This window comes from Gopherus flavomarginatus, chromosome 5 (genome assembly GCF_025201925.1).
Source record: "Gopherus flavomarginatus isolate rGopFla2 chromosome 5, rGopFla2.mat.asm, whole genome shotgun sequence".
Classification (NCBI taxonomy): Eukaryota; Metazoa; Chordata; order Testudines; family Testudinidae; genus Gopherus; species Gopherus flavomarginatus.
This window is the reverse complement of record NC_066621.1, coordinates 35,811,730-35,832,715: the sequence shown is the minus strand read 5'-3', so window position 1 is coordinate 35,832,715 and position 20,986 is coordinate 35,811,730. Positions and strand designations below refer to the sequence as shown.

The 20,986-nt window shown below is 47.3% G+C and overlaps 1 protein-coding gene across 1 annotated transcript in view; it reads left to right on the top strand.

The window, feature by feature from the left end:
• The first annotated feature begins 1,872 nt into the window (after window positions 1-1,872).
• Window positions 1,873-20,986, top strand: part of CLCF1 (cardiotrophin like cytokine factor 1) — a 41,720-nt gene continuing 22,606 nt past the window's right edge. The window contains exon 1 of the mRNA XM_050956445.1: window positions 1,873-1,937. Within this exon, the coding sequence (XP_050812402.1) occupies window positions 1,910-1,937 (28 nt within the window). The 5' untranslated portion in view covers window positions 1,873-1,909. The remainder of the gene's footprint in view (window positions 1,938-20,986) is intronic.

Here is a 20,986-nt window from a genome sequence, read left to right as displayed (position 1 = left end):
AAATCTAGCACACACACCCCCCCCCCCACACACACACAAAGGGAGAAAGAAAGAATGAATGAAAAATAGAAAATGTGTGAACTTTGGGGGGGGGACGGGACTCAGAATTCAACTCCCCCACAACTCTCCTTTCATCAAAATATTTGCACTCACCCCCATCCATCCCATTCTGGTGTCTGTCGCCTGGTGAAATGCTTAGCAGAGTTAGTCACCTGCTGATGACTAAACCACTGCACGCGGCTTCCTTTCTCTCTTGTTTAGAGAAAACAATTAAAAAAAACAACAATCAACTGTATTTGGTTTCCCATGAAAGGTCAGTAGAAAGGGGAGAAAAAAAATGAATGAACCAGTATCACTTTTCCAAGTCCAGCATTTGGACTGGGGCAAGGGCAGAGGGCTGCCTTTGGGCTTGTAGGGTTTCTTCTTATGAGCAAAACTTTAAAAAAAAATCTGGAATGTGAGGAAGAGAGAGAAAGAGAAGAGGGGCTGAACATTATAGAAAGGAGAGGAGATAGCTTGTGTCATCTATCTAATCTGTCTGTCTGTCTCTATCTTTCTCTCTCTCCATCTTTCTCTGACTGTACCCTTCTCTCTCACTCACCACCCCCCGTCTCTCTGACACTCCGACATTTCTGACACAGGGTGGCACCGCATGCTTACCTCACCCCCTCCTACTAAAACTTTCTTTTGTAGAAGAGAGAATAACCAATCTCCCTCTACCTCTCCTCCTCTCCCCCCCTTTATGCCCCCCCCCCCAGGGACTGGTGTTTCAGCTTGTGGTTAAAGCTTTACACGTCAGGAAAAAAAAAGAGGGCTAAAGAATATCCTCATTTAAAAAAAAAAAGAAAGAAAGAAAACCACACACCAACCCAAACCAAACCCTAAATGAGTGGGATTGGCAAATGGGATTATTAATCCTGGCCAAAAATAAAGGACCGCAGACTCTGTGCAGCCCCCTTGGAGAAAGGAAGCACTAAATCACAAACCTACCTTGAAGGGCTGCAAGTCCTGAGTGTAGCTTTGGCTTTACCAAATGGATTTCAGAGCAGGTAGGGAGACCTCTGCACCTTTCCCAACCTCCCCTTCTCCAAAGGGAAGCCAGCCCTCCCCCTCCTCCTTGCCTGCTGCGTCCCATCTCCCCTCCCCACCCAGCGCGCCCTCCACCCACAACTCTTTGGGAAACACTGTTTAATTTTTCGCAATTTCTTTCCAAAATGCCACTAACAAAAGCTTTGCAACATCCAAAGATCTGGGGTGTGTGTGGATGGGGTGGCATTCCCCCTACCCTCTAAGATATATTTTTAAAATGTCTCTTTTTTTCCTCCTCTTCTTGCTTTCAGAAAAGCACGTCGCCCTTTAGTTCCATAGTTCCCTACCTTTGCCCAAAGCTGAAGAGCCAAGGGGGGGGGGGGAGGAGAGGAAAAAGAGAAAAATGAATGGAGCCTGCTCTTGTGTACAATTGCATCAAATACATTCTTGAAAGCAACCTGGTTCTGCTTAACACTTGAATTTAAAAAAAAAAAAAAAGCAAGCAGCTTGGAGAGAGGGTGTATGCAATTTTTTTTATTCTTGCATTCCTGGACACCAATCAAAAGAGCAAATCAAGGGAGGTGGAAAGGGGGAGAGAGCGAGAGAGCATGTTTAAAACTTTGCGCACACACACACCAAAAAAAATATCCGAGACAGCTTTTTCCACCTAACACCCAAGCAAACACAAACCAAAACAAATAGGGAAGAGGAAAAAGACAGAGAGAGAGAGAGAGGGCAGAACGAACAGGGAAAAAGTGAGGCTTCGCCATTCGCTTGGGGCTTTGGGTTTAGAGTAATAACTAACTAAAAAGTTTGTTTTCTATTGAACAAATTCTGCAGCCTTCCTTCCCCCACCCCAACCCCACAATCTGAGTCTACTATGCTATATGTTTCTGGGGAGATTTCAGGTAAGACCGAAGCGTCTCTACTATTTTGGCAGGGGCTGGGGGTGTAGGGGCGGGGGTCTTGCTGTGCGTGTCGTGTTTTTCTTTTCTGAACTGCTGCTGATTCTAATTTGATTTGATTAAAACGTCTGTCTGGCTTTGTGATTGATTTAAGACTTCCCCCCCTTTTTTTTTCTTTGCTTTCTCTTGTTCTCTCTTTTCCATGCATGTTTGTGATTACTGTGGGGGAAATGCCGCTTAGCACGGAGAATTAAAATCCAGGACTGACAGAGAGAAGAGGAAAATGAAAGTCACCAGGACTTAGAGCAGAAAGATTTTTTTTTCTTCCTATGGCTTCATTTAAGCACTTACACCAAAAAAAGAGAAAGGGTTTGGTTGCTAAAATAGACTGCATTTTTTAATGGATCTTGAAGCTAGGTTTCAGGGACACTGAGGAAATACCACTCTTTGGAAGGCATGCACTCCCCCTTCAAAATTCTCCAGAGCTTTTCTTGGTTGTGAATGACTCTTCTTTTTGTTGTTAATCTTTGGAGTTTTAACATTTGAAACCTAGTTAGAAAAGTCCCTTTGTGGGGGAGCAAAAAATGTTTTCAAGGAAAGGAACAGTCCCAGAGCATGGAGGGTGTAATTTGTATAAGCAGTAGGGGTTTTGTGTTTTGCAGACTACACTGCAAGCTTTCTGGGAAAGAGGTTGCCATTAAAATAAAATAAAATTGTAAAAACAGCCCTTAAAAGGTCAAAATCTTGACTTTCCTAGACTTGCTCTTTTGACAATTATGCTGTTAGGTTTGGCGCACGGGATTAAATGAGATTCTCCTCCTTTGGACAGAGTCAGTTCTTTGAAAAACAAAAAAATCTGTGTTTGTTTTTTGTTCCAGACTGGAGGTGCTGGAGTGAGTCAGGAAGGGCATAGTAGGGAAAGTGGGGGAGAAGGGCCAGAAAGTGTGAGGACAGAAAGACTTAACAAATCTATCTATCTATGGACAGACAGACACAGAATGAAACCCAGGGCAGGATTTGCCCTTCAGATCTCTGAGGACTAGAAATCTGAATTCTCCATGCACAATCCCCAGAAACATGCTGTCTGTCTGTCTAGTCTGTAGCTGGCAAGGGCTGTTTCTTGGCCAAGAGTGAGGAACAACCAAAATTTCTGGGCGGATTAAGGAGGGAAAGACAAGCTGAGAAAAGGAAGAAGAACAATGTACAGAGAAAGGGGAGATGGAGAAGGGCAAGTGTCTAGCAAAATCCAGCCTTGTCCCCATCCCATTCTGTCTCCCCAAGTACATGATGCTGGGTGAAGTTGGATTTTCTGTCTTTGGGGAGAAGGGAAGGGAATGAGTCCTAGAATGAGCTGTGAAGCTCGGAGCTTCAAAGCCCTCGGCTTTGTCACTCATCAGAAACACTTGGATCCTGACAGGAACCGATGTACCCAGCTCCTATTTGGCAGGCACAGCAAGGGCACAGCCCCTGCGCACATCTGGGCTTCATTAGCCTCAAACCAAAAAAAGCCTCTAAAGGGAAATGCAAAGGGCTCTCCTTGCGGGACTGGCTTTGGGGAGGACTTATTCCCTGCTAAGTGGCACATTTTTCCGTAAATTAAAACCCTTCCCCACTGTACCTGCACCTACACTCACAAGGCAATTTTTCTCTCATACACACATGCACACACACAGAGAGCTGCAGACATACACACTGGCGCACACACACACATACACTCAGGCAAACTCACACACACACACACATGCAAACTCCCCTCACACATCCTCTATATACACACACAGGAAAACTCTTTCACATACACGCACCCACAGAGGTGCATGCACTGGCAAACTCTCTCACTCACACATACACACACCTATGCCAACATAGACACAGGCAAACAGATGGAAACACACCAACTCCAATCCACATGCGAGGCGGGATCTGCAACAGCACAAACAGAAACTACAGGTTGCATCTGCAGTTATTCAGCACCTATGCAAGTGCTAGGATAGGCAGGGCTCTGACATTTTAGCACTATGTCACCAAGGTCTGTGTGTGTGCATGCCGTGTGCACACGTGCAGGTGCATGGCTTCAGGACACTGACCTGGAGAAGCTGGAGCCCTGACCACACTAGTGTTGCTCCCTTGCTATCCCCAGGGCAGCTGCACTGAGGTTGACAACCAGACACTAAGTTTGCTCAAGGAGGAACCTACCCATCCCAGGCCTGACCTGACCCCACTGAAATCAACAGCAAGACTGGTCTGCAAACTGGCCATGGGTGAGTAAGTAGAGGCACACGACAGGGACAGGGCCAGCCCGATGAGCCATCAAAGATACAAAGGACATTGTGTGAAGGGTCTAACTAGGGGAGATGCTTGAGAAATAGCTTAGAGTGCACAGGTCCTGACCACTGTTAGAGTCTGGGTTCCAGCCGCGCGGGCAGGTGGGCTAATCCAGACAGGCACATCTTATATGTCTGCACAACATACTTGTCTGAGCACGCATGCTGACATGCTCTCACTCGCACGCTCATGCACATACACACACACTCACATGAGCATACACACTGACATGCTGCCACTTGCAAGCTCAGGCCTGCAGAGACACTCACATAAGCACACATGCTGACATGTCCATGCCCACATATACCTGCTTGCAATACGCACATGGTCCCAACTCACAATGCACATGCTTGTGCTCACATGCTCACATTTGCATGCTCATTCATGCGCACATGCTGACATAACTCCCACTCATGCACTCATGCATGTGCATACATGCTAACATGCTCCCACTTGCATTCTTATCCATGCACACATATTGGCAAGTTCCCACTCATACACTTATGTATGTACACGCACGCTCACATGACCACATGGGCTGATGTCTCCCCACTCATGCATGTGCACACACTAACATGAGCACACACACTCACATTTGCATTCTCATGCATGTGCACATGTATTCATTTGAGTGCAGATGCTTACATGCATGCACACATAAGCACGCACACACACCTGAATGCCCAGACACACTCCCCTGCTCATGGATGTACGTCTTCACATGTGCATACTCGCATGCTCACACAAGCACACATTCACATACACTGACATGTTTATGCACACACACACAGAGGCAAACATTTCCTGTACTTTCTGTCTGAAACACTTGGCTTAGCTTTGCCGCTAGCAGCATGGAGATTAGGGGATACTAGGGTTATGTCTGCACTGCAGAGTGTACCTGGGTCTGGGTTTGCCAAGCCCGCTTGCGTTTGTCCACACCGCAGAGCTGCACTCGCCTCTTTCCTGGGTAGCCATGTCCACATTGGCACAGCAGTTACACATGTTTGGCACTAGGATTTCCAGGATACATCACAGGGTTCTTTGTGCCTCATTAACTTGAGCCACTTTAGGAATTGGTTTGTGGTGTATTGTGAGCTTCTCTTCATACATAGGAGGATCCTGTCTTCACTGCAGAGTTAACGCAAGTCCCACACAAAACCGCTTCACTGAGTTTGGTGGTGCTTTCAGCTTGAGCAGCCTGAGCAGTTAGGGAGTATAGGTTACACTCGAGTTAGTCCAACTCATCAGCTGCTAACATGACCACTCTGTGCAACTGGGATGTTATTTCGCAACCTAGCTGTTCTCACTTGAACTAGGCTAACTCAAGAGGAGTTCACTCCAGAGTAGATAACTGTGGTTAATTCTGCAGTGAAGACATAGCCAGGTTAGTTTACTTGTGGCAGAGGAGGTATGGGGGCACAATAGTTTCTGTGGTTGGCTTGTTTGCTAAATTTCTCTGCATGGCTTTCTCCCCTCCTTAGCTCAGGCTGGCATGTAAAGCAGGGAATATGCCCTAATGTTTGAGTCAGGACAGCTAGGTTGTGTTCTCTTTATTCACTGTGCCCTAGAGCAGGTCTCCTCCCCTCCTCCCAGGGCCTCAGTGTCACCCTGTGAAGATAGTGAACTTGGCACAAGGAGGCTTTGGCCCTGTTTGTGAGCAATTTGAGTTCCTCAGGTGCTAGGTACAGGTTGGTGAGAGAGTTGGTTAGTCTTAGCTAGGGAAGTCTGGTAGCCTTTTTCAGGAGGATCTCATTGGTTCATGGCATGGGGGCATGATCTGGGCTGGTCTGGTTGCTCGGCTCCCTTTCCCTTGCCATCATTACTGTCTTTTCCCCTCCATTCTGACCTTTGCAGGGGAATCTACTGCAGCGCTGTCTGGGTTCAGGCCTGGCCCATATGTTTCAGGGCCATCAAGGGATGCTGCAGGCACTGGCCTGGGATCTGCCCAAGGGGCAGGTTAAACATGAGCAGCTTGGATTGAGCATGGGCCATGCTGAGGAAGGGAATGAGGGCAAAGTCACTGAATGTTGGGGCGCAGGCTGCAGAGGAAGAGAAATATTGCCAGCAATGGGTTATTATCCTAGTGTAGGCAAGGCGCATGAATGTGTGTATATGCATCTGTGACTCTGTGTGTCTCTCAATCAGTTTGTGTGTGGGTCTCTCTCTGCCACTTGAATATGTCTCAATCACAGTTTGTGTGTGTTTGTGTCTTTGTGTCTCACTGTGTGTGTGGTGAGTGGGGAGAGAGAGAGAGCGAGAGCTGAGAAGTGCCTTTCCCCAGGCTCACGGGTCTGGATGGAATTAGGGGCCTGCACACCCATGTTAAACAAGTTTGTTTCCATCATGCTCCTGGCTGGAGCCGGTGATGGGAAATCCAGGCCCAGCTAATTACAGGCCTCGCTGGAGTCTCCCGTGCTCTGATATATTTATAAACATATAGAGGAGACAGGATGTAAACAATCAGTGTGAGCGGGCTCCAAATGTATCGACTGGCGTGTGTGCGAGACAGAGGGGGGGACATGAGGCACAGGGGGGAAGAGGGAAAGGAGAGGCATGGAGTAACCTCACACTCAGACACTAATTCACACCCACACATTCATTCACTTAGTCTCGCACACTCGCTCACACATGCACAGAGGAATGTACTGTATATGATGATAGGAACTAGAAAATGCAAAAAAACCCAAACCAAACCAAAAAAACCAACCCAACCCTCACTACCCCCAATCTGAACCTACAAAGGCCAGATATATGAGAGATGAATGTGGCCTCTGCAGATGCACAGGTTCTACCAGAATCTCTCCCTGCATGATCATGTAATACTGGGCAATTGCAAACAGAACATGTGGCTGGGGAGGAGGGGTGGATCAGTGGTTTGAGCATTGGCCTTCTAAACCCAGGGGTTGTGAGTTCAATCCTTGAGGGGGCCATTGAGGGATCTGGGGGAAAAATATGTCTGGGGATTGGTCCTGCTTTGAGCAGGGGGTTGGACTGGATGACCTCCTGAGGTCCCTTCCAACCCTGATTATTCTATGATTCTAACTCTGCCACTGCCTTCAGTCCTCATCTGAGCAACCCTCTGCTATCCCAGCCCTGGACTCCCTACACACACAACTCTGCTGATGCCTCTGTATTTCAACTACCAGGCCCCCTGCTAGGCTGTTCTAACCCCCGCACACAATACAGCCCAGCTCTGTTGGTGCCCAGCAGTTCCAATCTGTAGGCCCCAGCTAATCTAGTCTTGGGTTCTCCTTACACACAGCTCTGCCAATACTTCTCAATCCCATCATACGGCCAGGAAATTAAGAGCTATGGGGGGTGGACAGGGGATTCCCTACAAAGAGTGTCATAGCTACAGGAGACAGAGGGATATCTGTGGGGATTCCCTGTGTGTGTGTGGTGTTGGTGAACAGCAGAGTGGTGTGATCTGTGTGAAGGTTCCAAAGAGTTAATTCCCCATCACATGACAGGGTCAGTAGCCAGTTACTGCAGTGGTGGCTGTTACATCTGGCTGTGAGTCCATGTTTTGTTTGTTGAAAATTAAATAAAATGTCAGCCAAAAATAACAATCACAGAGACATTTAGCCCATTTATAACATTCCACATAGAAACACCTGGCCTGGAGGTCAAGTTTGATAGCTCAGCCCCAGACAGATGAGAGGACTACTCAGCCTTCTATCAGTAAATGCCTTCTCTGAGCCTACCTGGCTTCTAATTACAAGCCTGTAAGCCTGACTTCAGTACCGGGCAAACTGGTTGAAACTATAATAAAGAACAATATTGTCAGACATATAGATTAACATAATTTGTTGAGGAAGAGTCAACGTTGTTTTAGTAAAGGGAAATCATGCCTCATCAATCTACTAGAATTCTTTGAGGGGGTCAACGAGCATGTGGACCAAGGAGATCCAGTGGATATAGTGTACTTAGATTTTCAGAAAGCCTCAAGGTCCCTCACCAAAGGCTCTTACGCAAAGTAAGCTGCCATGGGACAAGAGGGAAGGTGCTCTCATGGATTGGAAACTGGTTAAAAGATAGAAACAAAAGGTAGATATAAATGGTCAGTTTTCAGAATGGAGAGAGGTAAATAGTGGTGTCCCCCAGAGGTCTGTTCTGGGACCAGTCCTATTCAACATATTCATAAATGATCTGGAAAAAGGGGTAAACAGTGAGGTGGCAAAATGTGCAGATGATACAAAATTACTAAAGATAGTTAAGACCCAGGCAGACTGTGAAGAGCTACAAAAGGATCTCTCAAAACTGGGTGACTGGGCAACAAAATGACAGATGAAATTTAATGTTGGTAAATGCAAAGTATCACGCATTGGAAAGCATAATCCCAACTATACATATAAAACAATGGGGTCTAAATTAGCTGTTACCACTCAAGAAGGAGATCTTGGAGTCATTGTGGATAATTCTCTGAAAACATCCACTCAATGTGCAGTGGCAGTCAAAAAAGGGAACAGAATGCTGGGAATAATTAAGAAAGGGATAGATAATAGGACAGAAAATATCATGTTGCCGCTATGTAAATCCATGGTACACCTGTATCTTGAATACTGTGTGCAGATGTGGTCGCCCCATCTCAAAAAAGATGTATCGGAATTGGAAAAGGTTCAGAAAAGGGTAACAAAAATGGAACAGCTTCCATATGAGGAAAGATTAATAAGGCTGGGACTATTCAGCTTAGAAAAGAGATGGCTAAAGGGGAGATATGGCTGAGGTCTATAAAATCATGACTGGTGTAGAGAAAGTAGATAGGGAAGTGTTGTTTACTACATTTCACACATTTTTTCACACAACACATAGTCAACTTGTGGAACTCCTTGCCAGAGGATGTTGTGAAGGCCAAGACCATAACAGGGTTCAAAAAAGAGCTAGATAAATTCATGGAGGATAGATCCATCAATGGCTATTTGCCAGGATGGGCAGGGATGAAGTCCCTAGCCTCTGTTTGCCAGAAGCTGGGAATGAAGGACAAGGGATGGATCACTTGATGATTACCTGTTCCCTCTGGGGCACCTGGCACTGGCCACTGTCGGAAGACAGGATACTGGGCTAAATGGACCTTTGGTCTGACTTAGTAGGGCCATTCTTACATTCTTACATGACCATCTCTTTATTATTTCTGTTGCAGTACCACCAGTCAGGACTCCAGTCAGCTTACAGGGCCCCATTGTGCTAGGTGCTGTACAGACAAGTAACACAAAGAGTATGTCCACATAGCTACCCAAGTACAGCCCTATCCCAGGTCCTAGGTATGTACTCGAGTTGGATGGATTTTCAGACAATCGAGACTGGTATCACTGGCGGAGCAAAGGCAGGAATAAGCCTTGTGATAAGAAATTCAATAGGAGAGGTGGAGTGGGGCTGATTGATGGACAACAGTAAGGACAAGAACCTAGTGTTTGAAGAAAGGGGAGCCAGTGATGGACACAGAAGTGAGCAGGAAGGTCAGAATGATTGGCAAGGAAGATGAGCCTACTGGCAACGTTCTGGATTAATGTGATGGTGAGCAAGGCAGGAGGCATTGAGTCCAAGAGGATATTACAGTAACCAAGGTATAGGAGGACAAAAGTCTGAACAAGAACTTTGGCAGCCTGTACAGAGAGAAAAGGCTGGATCTTTGAGATGTTGTAAGGGACGAAGTGGCAAGATTAAGACATGGCCTGGACAAGTGGGTCTAGGGTGAAACCTGAGTCCTGGAAGAATCTGGAGTTATGAATATGAATGACAGATGAATATGAATATGAATGACAACAATGTGTTGTCCACCATGACAGAAAAAGAAGGAAGGGTGAGGAAAGGAGATGAGGAGCCCTGATTAGGCCATGTTAAGTTTGAGTTGCTGGCTGGTCATCCACAAGGAGATGTTGGAAAGATAGGATGGATGGAGACAGGTCTGGGTTAGAGAGAGAAGTCGTGAGTCATCATGATCAAGAAGGTTGTAAAAGCCTTGTTTGTAGCTAAGATCATCCAGAGATAGGGGGTAAGGGAGAAGAGGAGGGAATCAAGGACAAAACCAGGACACTGCAAGAGAGAGAGAGGAGGGGGAAAAGCCACTGAATGAGACACTGACAGGGTGATCTGAATGTTGGAGGAGAACCAGGAAAGGACAGAGTCAGAAAAGCTAAGGAATGATAAGAAAAGAAGAAGAGAATAGCTGACAATATCAAAGGCAGCTGATAGATCCAGGGTCGGCTTTAGGAAGTGCGGGGCCCAATTTGAACAGTTTTGACGGGGCCCCGGCAGGGATGGCTTAAACAAATAAACAAACAAACAAACAAAACACGTGTGGCTTTTACTCACCGGGCGGTGCTCCGAGTCTTCGGCGGCACTTCGACAGCGGATCCTTCACTCACTCCAGGTCTTTGGAAGCACTGAAGGACCCGCCGCCGAAGTGCTGCCAAAGACCCGGAGCAAGCGAAGTACCCGCCATCGAAGTGCCACCGAAGACCCGGAGTGCCGCCAGGTGAGTAAAAATTAAAAAGGCACCTCTAGCCAGGGAAGGGATTCTTACTGGGCACGGGGCCCTCTTAGGCACGGGGTCCAATTCGGGTGATTTGGTGGAATAGGCCTAAAGCCGGACCTGCATAGATGTAGGAAGAGGAAGCTGGAGTGGAGGTCCTGAAGTTTGGTGATAAAGAGGTTGTTAGAGATCTTGAGGAGAGCTATTTCAGTGGGAGGGGGTCTAAAATGGAGAAGAAGGAAAAGAGCTTAAAACTGTGGGTGTAATCTGCATGCCTAGTGTATTTGGATATAAGGGGAGAAGGGAGAGGTGGGGTCAAGGCTGGGGCTTTTATAGTAGGGGAGACCAATGCATGTTTGTATTGTGAGGAGAAGGAGCTGGGGAGAGTGAGAGATTGAGGGCAGGCGTGCAAGTAGTTTCAGGGGGGGTCAGGAGACTGAGTGGAATGAGGTCTCTGGGGCTGAGAGTGGGAAAGAGAAAGGAGAATGTGATAGAGGAGGGATGGTTGGGAATTCATTTTTTGTTTGATTTTTGTGTGTGTTCTTGCTCTCAGAACGGCTTGGTCCGTGGTGGCCTGTTTAGCCAGTCCTCTTGGGATCTGCCCCGGAAAGCTGTGTTTGCTACTCCTGGTGTTTTTCATTGTCAGTAACTGAGTGGGCATGCATTACTTCTGTCAGCACTCAAGAGCTGACAGCATTCTGGATGTGCTAAAGGGAGGACATCAGCAGCGAGCCAGTGTCTCTTTGGTTTTGTTTAAATGCCTCCTGTCAGATTGGCCCTTAGAGTGGTTATGACGTTGGTGTGGATGGTGCAACTGTTGCTTTGGTATGTTACTGGCTACTTTCTGTTTGGAGTCTAATGTTCACTCCCACTTGCAATAGGGGTCACTGTTGGGAAGCCTGTCATAGTATTTTCTGTCCGGCTCACAAAGCTCCTTAGGTGCTGCCACTAAAGCATCTGTTGTCCTGCCCGTGAGTCTCTGACCTAGTAATTCTAATGAAACTTTGAGAGGTGTGTTGGGGTATCCTAACAGTGCTAAGTACAAATCCCTCAGATCTGTCAGAAGATTTCTTAAATCACATCCTTTGCTATTGTACTGACTTTTCAGCTAACCCCTTTGACTAAGGTAAGGGCTTGAACTGAGAATCCAAGACAATTCCTGAAAGAAGTCACTCATGATTGGGTCCATCCTCTGTTGTTAACTCATCTAGAAACCTATGGTGTGCAATTTACAATTGATGTTTTGTGCAACAGTTCAATTTAAAAGATAATTAAGTAGAAGTCGATTAATAAGAGTTAATTAATAATTAACTTCCCTGTTAAGTTCAGCTAGAACTGCACCAACTTTGGACAAGGAAGTTCAGGAATCTCATATGGTTTTAGTTCTTTTGCATTCTGTTTCCTGTAATGATTGCAGCCTTTAAGCTCAGATATGTTCTCTTTAATGGCAGCATTCATGCCTGGCTACAATAGGGCATCTTGGTCTCTATTCTTACATGGTTCAATAGCCAACTAAGTACTGTGGAAGATGCTTTACATTTGTGATTTCATGCTTATGATATGATGTCATTTGGACAGAATGCCATCTGATGCAACAATTCCATCTCTAGCTTCAATAAGTTTTTATACTTGGAGGTGGTTGGGCTTTTTCCACTAACTATCCGTCTAGAATTCTTCTCTTCTGTTCTAATGAGGTTGGGTCATTTGGTGTTTCTCTTTGGAACTTGTCAACTTTTGTTTTGGAAATGAATGGGTCATATTACTTCAAACTTCTTTTCCTGTAGCTCCTTGTTTTCACTGTTGATAGGAGTTTAAAAGTGTGCCTAATATAAAAAGCTCCTCGCTGGGTCTGCATTTCACACTCAATGAATTCTTTTGCAATTTCACAATCACTGTCTGAAGCCTGGACATTGCTTTGCACAATGGTTTCAGTAAAGTCGCTTTTAATGGCTTATGGTCTTTCTCAACCTCAGTAGGTTTCTGTCCATAAACATACTCATGGAACAGCTCACAATCATGCACAATTGCAGCATTTCCACTTCAACTGAGCATAATTTTGTTGGGTTTTAGCCCATGCTTTGTCTGCATCTGCTACTGGGTGATTATCTGGCAGAAGGGCAGCTCCTGTCCCAGGAGTGTTGGTGACAGTTGAGATCTTAGGCCCTTTATTAATTTCAAAATATTTCAGTATTGGTGCTTCTGTGACATTTTTTAATTCCCCAAAGGTTTTTCTCTTGCCAGTTACACCAGTTACACCCCAGTGCCACTCTGAACTGCCCTCCATAAGCATTCTGAGTAGAGCCCCTAACTGCGACAAATGAAGGATCAATTTGCTTAGCTATGCTAATCCAACAATCAGTCTATGTAAGACCTCCTTGTCTCTTTCTGTTTTTCCAGTCCCTTCCATCTTTCCTGGGTCTGGTTGAATTCCTTTGTCCCTGAGTACGTGTCCTAAATAAAACAAGTCATTCAGCCCAATTTGGCATTTCTCCTCTCCAATACTGTGGCCCACTGCAGAATGTCCCATCCTGACATTTTGTTGATCATTTTCAACCCAACTTAGCAGATCATTGATTAATACTTCCACGCTATCCAGTTCCCCCAAGATCCAGGACACAAGGCAAGGCTGAAAGGACATTGTTTGAACATATGTCTACCAAAATGGAAGTCGGATGTTCAGAGTTTTGCAGTTACACTGCCGAGTTGGACCTGCCAAAATGCTTGGCTTGCTTCCAAAAGTGAATTATTATTACATTTTGAAGTCTAGACATGAGCTCCTCAACTGTCCTCCTGGGGAAGCATTCATGTTTGGTGGCCTTATCCAAAACTTTTGGATCTGTAGAAATCCTGAATATGTTTAAATGTAGAATGTAACATGGTGACCACACTGTTAGCCCAACAGTGCCTAACTTAACCATCTGGCCAAGTTCAGTTTTTATGTTATCTCTCAGTGCTAATGGGACTTGATTTGGTGCACGTATTTTTGGTGGTAGACTGGGATCTATATCAGCATGACGTATAATATCCTTAAATGGTTCCCAGTCCATTAGACAGCTCATGAAACACTTTAATATCTTTTGCATCCTGTTCTGTAGACAAGTTATACACCTGTTTGATCATCTGTATTTGCAGCCGTCTCCTTAACCTAAGCACGCATGAGGCTTCCTGTCCCATTATTTCTGAGCGCTATCTGTTCTTAACAATGCCAGTGGGGCTTTGCCTGCTTCATTTTGCTCCTGCTTTATTAAGTTGTATTTTTCTGTATTAACATTGGACAGTCACTAATTATTTTTCATATGTGATCTGTGATTATCTTGGCTCCGCTCCAGGGTCAATTTTGAAATTCACTTGTTCCTGTATTTCTAATGTTGCAGGGCAATCTGCCGTAGAATCTTGCTTTATAAATATATTAAGAGACTCAACAAAAACTCTTGCTACTAAATCATCAAATAGTCAAACTGATAAATTAAACAGTAATAAGTCACCAGGACCAGATGGTATTCACCCAAGAGTTCTGAAGGAACTCAAATATAAAATTGCACAACTACTAACTGTGGTATGTAAGCTATCGCTTAGCTAATGTAATGGCAATTTTAAAAAAGGGCTCCAGAGGCAATCCTGGCAGTTACAGGCTGGTAAGCCTAACTTCTCTACCAGGCAAATTGGTTGAAACTATAGTAAAGAACAGAATTATCAGACACATAGATGAACACTATATGTTGGGGAGAGTCAATATGGTTTTTGTAGAGGGAAATCATGCCTCACTAATCTATTAAAATTCTTTCAGGGTGTAAATAAACATGTGGATAAGGGTGATCCAATGGATATAGTGTACTTGGACTTTTGGAAAGCCTTTGACAAGATCCCTCACCAAAGGTTCTTAAGCAAAGTAAGCAGTCATGCAATAAGAGGAAAGGTCCTCTCATAGTTCAGTAACTGATTAAAAGATAAGAACCAAAGGGTAGGAATAAATTATCAGTTTTCACAGTGGAGAGAGGTAAGTAGTGGGGATTCCCATGGATCTACTGGAACCAGTGCTGTTCATAGAATCATAGTTGGAAGGGACCTCAAGAGATCATTTAGTCCAACCCCCTGCTCAAAGCAGGACCAACCTCCAAATGGCCCCCCTCAAAGACTGAGCTCACAACCCTGGGTTTAGCAGGCCAATGCTCAAACCACTGAAATATCTCTCCCCCGCAACATATTCACAAATGATCTGGGAAAAAGGATAAACAGTGAGGAGGCAAAGTGTGCAGACAATACAACATTGCTCAAGATAGTTAAGTCCAAAGCAGACTGTGAAGAGTTACAAAAGGATCTCACAAAACTGGCTGACTGGGCAACAAAATGGCTGAAGAAATTAAATGTTAATAAATGCAAAGTAACGCACACTGGAAAACATAATCCCAACTATATACATACAAAATGATGGGGTCTAAATTAGCTGTTACCACTCAAGAAAGAGATCTTGAAGTCATCGTAGATAGTTCTGTGAAAACATCTGCTCAATCTGCAGCAGCAGTCAAAAAAACCAACATAATATTAGGAATCATTAGGAAAGGGATAGATAATAAGGCAGAAAATATCATAATGCGACAATATAAATCCATAGTACCCCCAACCTTGAATACAGTGTGCAGGTCTGGTTGTCCCATCTAAAAAAAAGAAATATTAGAAATGGAAAAGATACAGAGAAGGGCAAAAAAAATTATTAGGGGGCTGGAAAACCTTCTATACAAAGAGAGATTATAAATATTGGGACTGTTCAGTTTAGAAGAGGGATCACTAAGGAGGGATATGATAGACATCTATAAAATCATGACTGGTGTGGAGAAAGTGAATAAGGAAGTGTTACCAACCTCTTCATGTAACACAAGAACCAAGGGTCACCCAATGAAATTAATTGGCAGCAGGTTTAAAACAAACATAAGGAAACATTTGTTCACACAACTCAGTCAATGTGTGGAACTTGTTGACATGGGATGTTGTGAGGGCCAAAAGTATAACAGGATTCAAAAAAGAATTAGATAAGCTAAATTGAAAGATAGCTTTATCAATGGCTATTAGCCAAGATGGTCAGGGATGCAGCCCCATGCTCTGGTTGTCCCCAAACCTCTGACTGCCTGAAGCTGGCACTGGACAACAGGGGATGGCTCACTTAATAATTGCCCTATTTTGTTCTTTCCCTCTGAAGCACCTGGCACTGGCCGTTGTCGGCAGACAGTATACTGGACTAGATGGACGAATGGCCAATATGGCCATTCTTATGTTCTTGTGATCATGGTTTTGTCCTCCAGCTGTGTGTTGCTTCTCAATCTCCCTGATCTATGGAAAGTTACTCTGGTGTGACTTTCCTGTTTGGACAAGGCCTAGCTCTCATTCTTTCTCCCCTCTGTATGTCCATTCCTCTTCTATGTCAATCCTCTCTCTGTTCCCCATCCCTCTATGTCTGACCCCACCTCTCCCATCTCTCTTCCTCTTGCCTGTCGTGACATAGCTTACCTCAGAACTGAAAAATCCCTGGAAAGCACAGTCATTGTCTGGTTAATTTCACATGCCGTTTTCTGCACAGCCGGGAACCCTTTATTATTTATACAAGTGAGCCTCCCATTTCTAAGAGCAAGAGACTCCAGGGGCCCACACACACACACATGGTCACTTCCAGCCTTTCCTGCTCTCTCAGCCCAAAATATGCTCAGGGGTAACAAGCAGATGCAGGGACAACCATGTTGTGTAAACCTAACCCCAGGCAACCCCCTAACTCCACCCCACCTGATCATGGACCTTCATCCTAAACTCATCTGACAGTCCAGCCCCTGCCTACAACCTAACTTAACCCGCCCATCCTAACCCCAACCACTGCCCTAATGTTCCTTGATGCTTATCAATACCTAAATTCATAACCACAACACTCCAACTCTAGCTGTCACCCCAGCTCACACTTAACTCTCAGCCAACCCCAACCCACAGCCTAATGCTAATCTACTCCTGAGCCAAGATCATGCCTTGATGTCTTTCAAACCCTCGCCTGAAGCCTAACCCTCAGGGTGGGTGCAAGGATGTTTTGCACCCTAGGCAAAACTTCCACCTTGCGCCCCGCCCCCCTCGAGCCCTGCGGCAGCCCTCTGCCCTAAAGCGCCGCCACCTCCCCCCTCCGCAGCAGCTCCCCTTGGCCCAGGGAGCTGTGCGGCAGCTCCCTGGCCCAGCTCACCTCTGCTCCGCCTCCTCCCCGAGCACGCCATCGCCGCTCCACTTCTCCCGCCTCCCAGGCTTGCGGAGCAAATCAGCTGTTTGGCGCTGCAAGGCTGGGAGGGAAAGAAGCAAAGCGCGGTGGCATGCTCAGGGGAGGAGGCAGAGCAGAGATGAGCTGCAGCGGGGAGTGGCTCCCCTGAATGCCGCGCCACCCCTTACTTGCTGCAGGCGGTCCTCCTGGCGCCCCCCTGCCCCAGGTCCCTCCGCCTAAATGCCGACGACGACCAGGGCAGCCGAAGATCTGGCCTCCACGGTCGCCGCCGAAGGGCCTGAAATGCCGCCCCCTAAATGCTAGTGCTCTAGGCGACCGTCTAGGTCACCAAATGGGTTGCACCAGCACTGCTAACCCTAAGCCTCATCCTGATTCCATCCAGTCCACATCCTAACTGCAGCCAGTGTCCTAACCCTCACCCTAATTGTGCGAACACAACCCTAATCTCACCCTAACTCCGACCTCAATCCCACCCCAACCAATATGCTAACCTGCAGCCAATCCCACTCATGATCTAACCCTCACATTCCCTTAAGCCCACCTCCAACTCCCTCCCACCACCAACATATTAACTCTTGCCCCAGCCGACGTCCTGTCCCTTAACTAGAAAAGAAATCCGACCCACACTTTCACAGAAACCCAACCCTAATCACTCTGACCCTTCCCCAACGCTTCCCTGTACCCTAAACCCAGCAAACAGCTTTATCTGCACCCCAACACTCACCTACACCCGGGCCCTCCTCCAATGCTTCCCTAAACCCAGCAAACAGCTTTATCTGCACCCCAACACTCACCTACACCCGGGCCCTCCTCCAATGCTTCCCTAAACCCAGCAAACAGCTTTATCTGCGCCCTAACACTCACCTACACCCGGGCCCTCCTCCAATGCTTCCCTAAACCCAGCAAACAGCTTTATCTGCACCCCAACACTCACCTACACCCGGGCCCTCCTCCAATGCTTCCCTAAACCCAGCAACAGCTTTATCTGCACCCCAACACTCACCTACACCCGGGCCCTCCTCCAATGCTTCCCTAAACCCAGCAAACAGCTTTATCTGCACCCTAACACTCACCTACACCCGGGCCCTCCTCCAATGCTTCCCTAAACCCAGCAAACAGCTTTATCTGCGCCCCAACACTCACCTACACCCGGGCCCTCCTCCAATGCTTCCCTAAACCCAGCAAACAGCTTTATCTGCACCCCAACACTCACCTACACCCGGGGCCTCCTCCAATGCTTCCCTAAACCCAGCAAACAGCTTTATCTGCACCCTAACACTCACCTACACCCGGGCCCTCCTCCAATGCTTCCCTAAACCCAGCAAACAGCTTTATCTGCGCCCTAACACTCACCTACACCCGGGCCCTCCTCCAATGCTTCCCTAAACCCAGCAAACAGCTTTATCTGCGCCCTAACACTCACCTACACCCGGGCCCTCCTCCATTGCTTCCCTAAACCCAGCAAACAGCTTTATCTGCGCCCTAACACTCACCTACACCCGGGCCCTCCTCCAATGCTTCCCTAAACCCAGCAAACAGCTTTATCTGCACCCTAACACTCACCTACACCCGGGCCTTCCTCCAATGCTTCCCTAAACCCAGCAAACAGCTTTATCTGCGCCCTAACACTCACCTACACCCGGGCCCTCCTCCAATGCTTCCCTAAACCCAGCAAACAGCTTTATCTGCACCCTAACACTCACCTACACCCGGGCCCTCCTCCATTGCTTCCCTAAACCCAGCAAACAGCTTTATCTGCGCCCTAACACTCACCTACACCCGGGCCCTCCTCCAATGCTTCCCTAAACCCAGCAAACAGCTTTATCTGCACCCTAACACTCACCTACACCCGGGCCCTCCTCCATTGCTTCCCTAAACCCAGCAAACAGCTTTATCTGCGCCCTAATACTCACCTACACCCGGGCCCTCCTCCAATGCTTCCCTAAACCCAGCAAACAGCTTTATCTGCGCCCCAACACTCACCTACACCCGGGCCCTCCTCCAATGCTTCCCTAAACCCAGCAACAGCTTTATCTGCACCCTAACACTCACCTACACCCGGGCCCTCCTCCAATGCTTCCCTAAACCCAGCAAACAGCTTTATCTGCACCCTAACACTCACCTACACCCGGGCCCTCCTCCAATGCTTCCCTAAACCCAGCAAACAGCTTTATCTGCGCCCTAACACTCACCTACACCCGGGCCCTCCTCCATTGCTTCCCTAAACCCAGCAAACAGCTTTATCTGCACCCTAACACTCACCTACACCCGGGCCCTCCTCCAATGCTTCCCTAAACCCAGCAAACAGCTTTATCTGCACCCTAATACTCACCTACACCCGGGCCCTCCTCCAATGCTTCCCTAAACCCAGCAAACAGCTTTATCTGCACCCCAACACTCACCTACACCCGGGCCCTCCTCCAATGCTTCCCTAAACCCAGCAAACAGCTTTATCTGCACCCTAACACTCACCTACACCCGGGCCCTCCTCCAATGCTTCCCTAAACCCTAGCAACAGCTTTATCTGCGCCCTAACACTCACCTACACCCGGGCCCTCCTCCAATGCTTCCCTAAACCCAGCAAACAGCTTTATCTGCGCCCCAACACTCACCTACACCCGGGCCCTCCTCCAATGCTTCCCTAAACCCAGCAACAGCTTTATCTGCACCCTAATACTCACCTACACCCGGGCCCTCCTCCAATGCTTCCCTAAACCCAGCAAACAGCTTTATCTGCGCCCTAACACTCACCTACACCCGGGCCCTCCTCCAATGCTTCCCTAAACCCTAGCAACAGCTTTATCTGCGCCCTAACACTCACCTATAATCCAACCTTAAACACAATGTCACCTCCACCCTACTCCCAATGATTTCCTCCTTGCTCTCACCTCAGCCCTCCTCTGACCCCATCCCTAACCACATTCACTCTCATTCCCCCTCAATTCCATTTCTAATCCCAAACCTATTCTCAATGCCAGCACCAGGCCCAGCCCCAAGCATAATGCCATCCCTCCCACTAGTCCTAGGCCTACCCCTTTTCCCTTTGGCATAGACCTGCAGCGTGGCCCCAGGAGGTCTGGAGGGGTACGTCTACACTGCAATTAAAACCTGTGCTTGTCCTGTGCCAGCTGACTCGGGCTTTCCAGGCTCAGGCTAAGGGGCTGTTTAAGGTGTAGACTTTCAGGCTTGGTCTGGAGTCCGGCATCTAGAACCCTGCAAGATGGGAGGGTCCCAGAGCTCGTGCTGCAGCCTGAACCAGAACATCTACACTGCAATTAAACAGCCCCTTAGCCCGATCCGAAGTCAGTATGGGCCAGCTGCAGGGGTCCAATTGCACTGTAGACATACCTAGAAGTGCTTTGGATGGGAGCTGTGGCCCCCAGTGCAGGAGCTTCTCCCCAGTCCCTCTTTCTCACTCTTCTGTTTTACTGCCTTGGCTCTTTCTCTTTCTCTCCTGTTCCCTCTCTCTCCATCCTCCTCACCAGTTCTGTCCCTTCCATTTCACTGTGTTTGTATTTGGGTTGGAACGCAGCAGGCGTAAATGTAGGTCTCACTCTGCAAGGCAAGCTCTAGAAACCTGACCCTGCAATGGACGCAGGGTTTTGTCCCAGCCCTGTCTGCGCAGCCCTCCCTCATGCAGCGAGCAGGAAAACATGTCAAAATGGGCCATAAAAGTTCTGTGCTGGGGCTCACGCCACTATGGACTGGGCCAGTGCAAACACAGGAGGCAGGCGGAGTTGTACATTAGCACCCCCCGCCCCACACCAGTGAACAGCTCCCCCGTATACACTTGTAGAGGCAGGGGTACACACATACACAACCTGCCTGTGCGCTCCCAGGCCCACGCACACCCAGAGGAGCTCTCCCATTCACCTCGGGGGAGCAGTCTTTGCATAAAGCACCTCAACCTGTCAGCACTGGAGAAGAGCCCAGCCAACCAAAGTGGCTAGATGGATGTGCTCACTCCCGGCCCAATATGCTTAGTGTAGGGGGAGCTTTACTTTCCTTGCA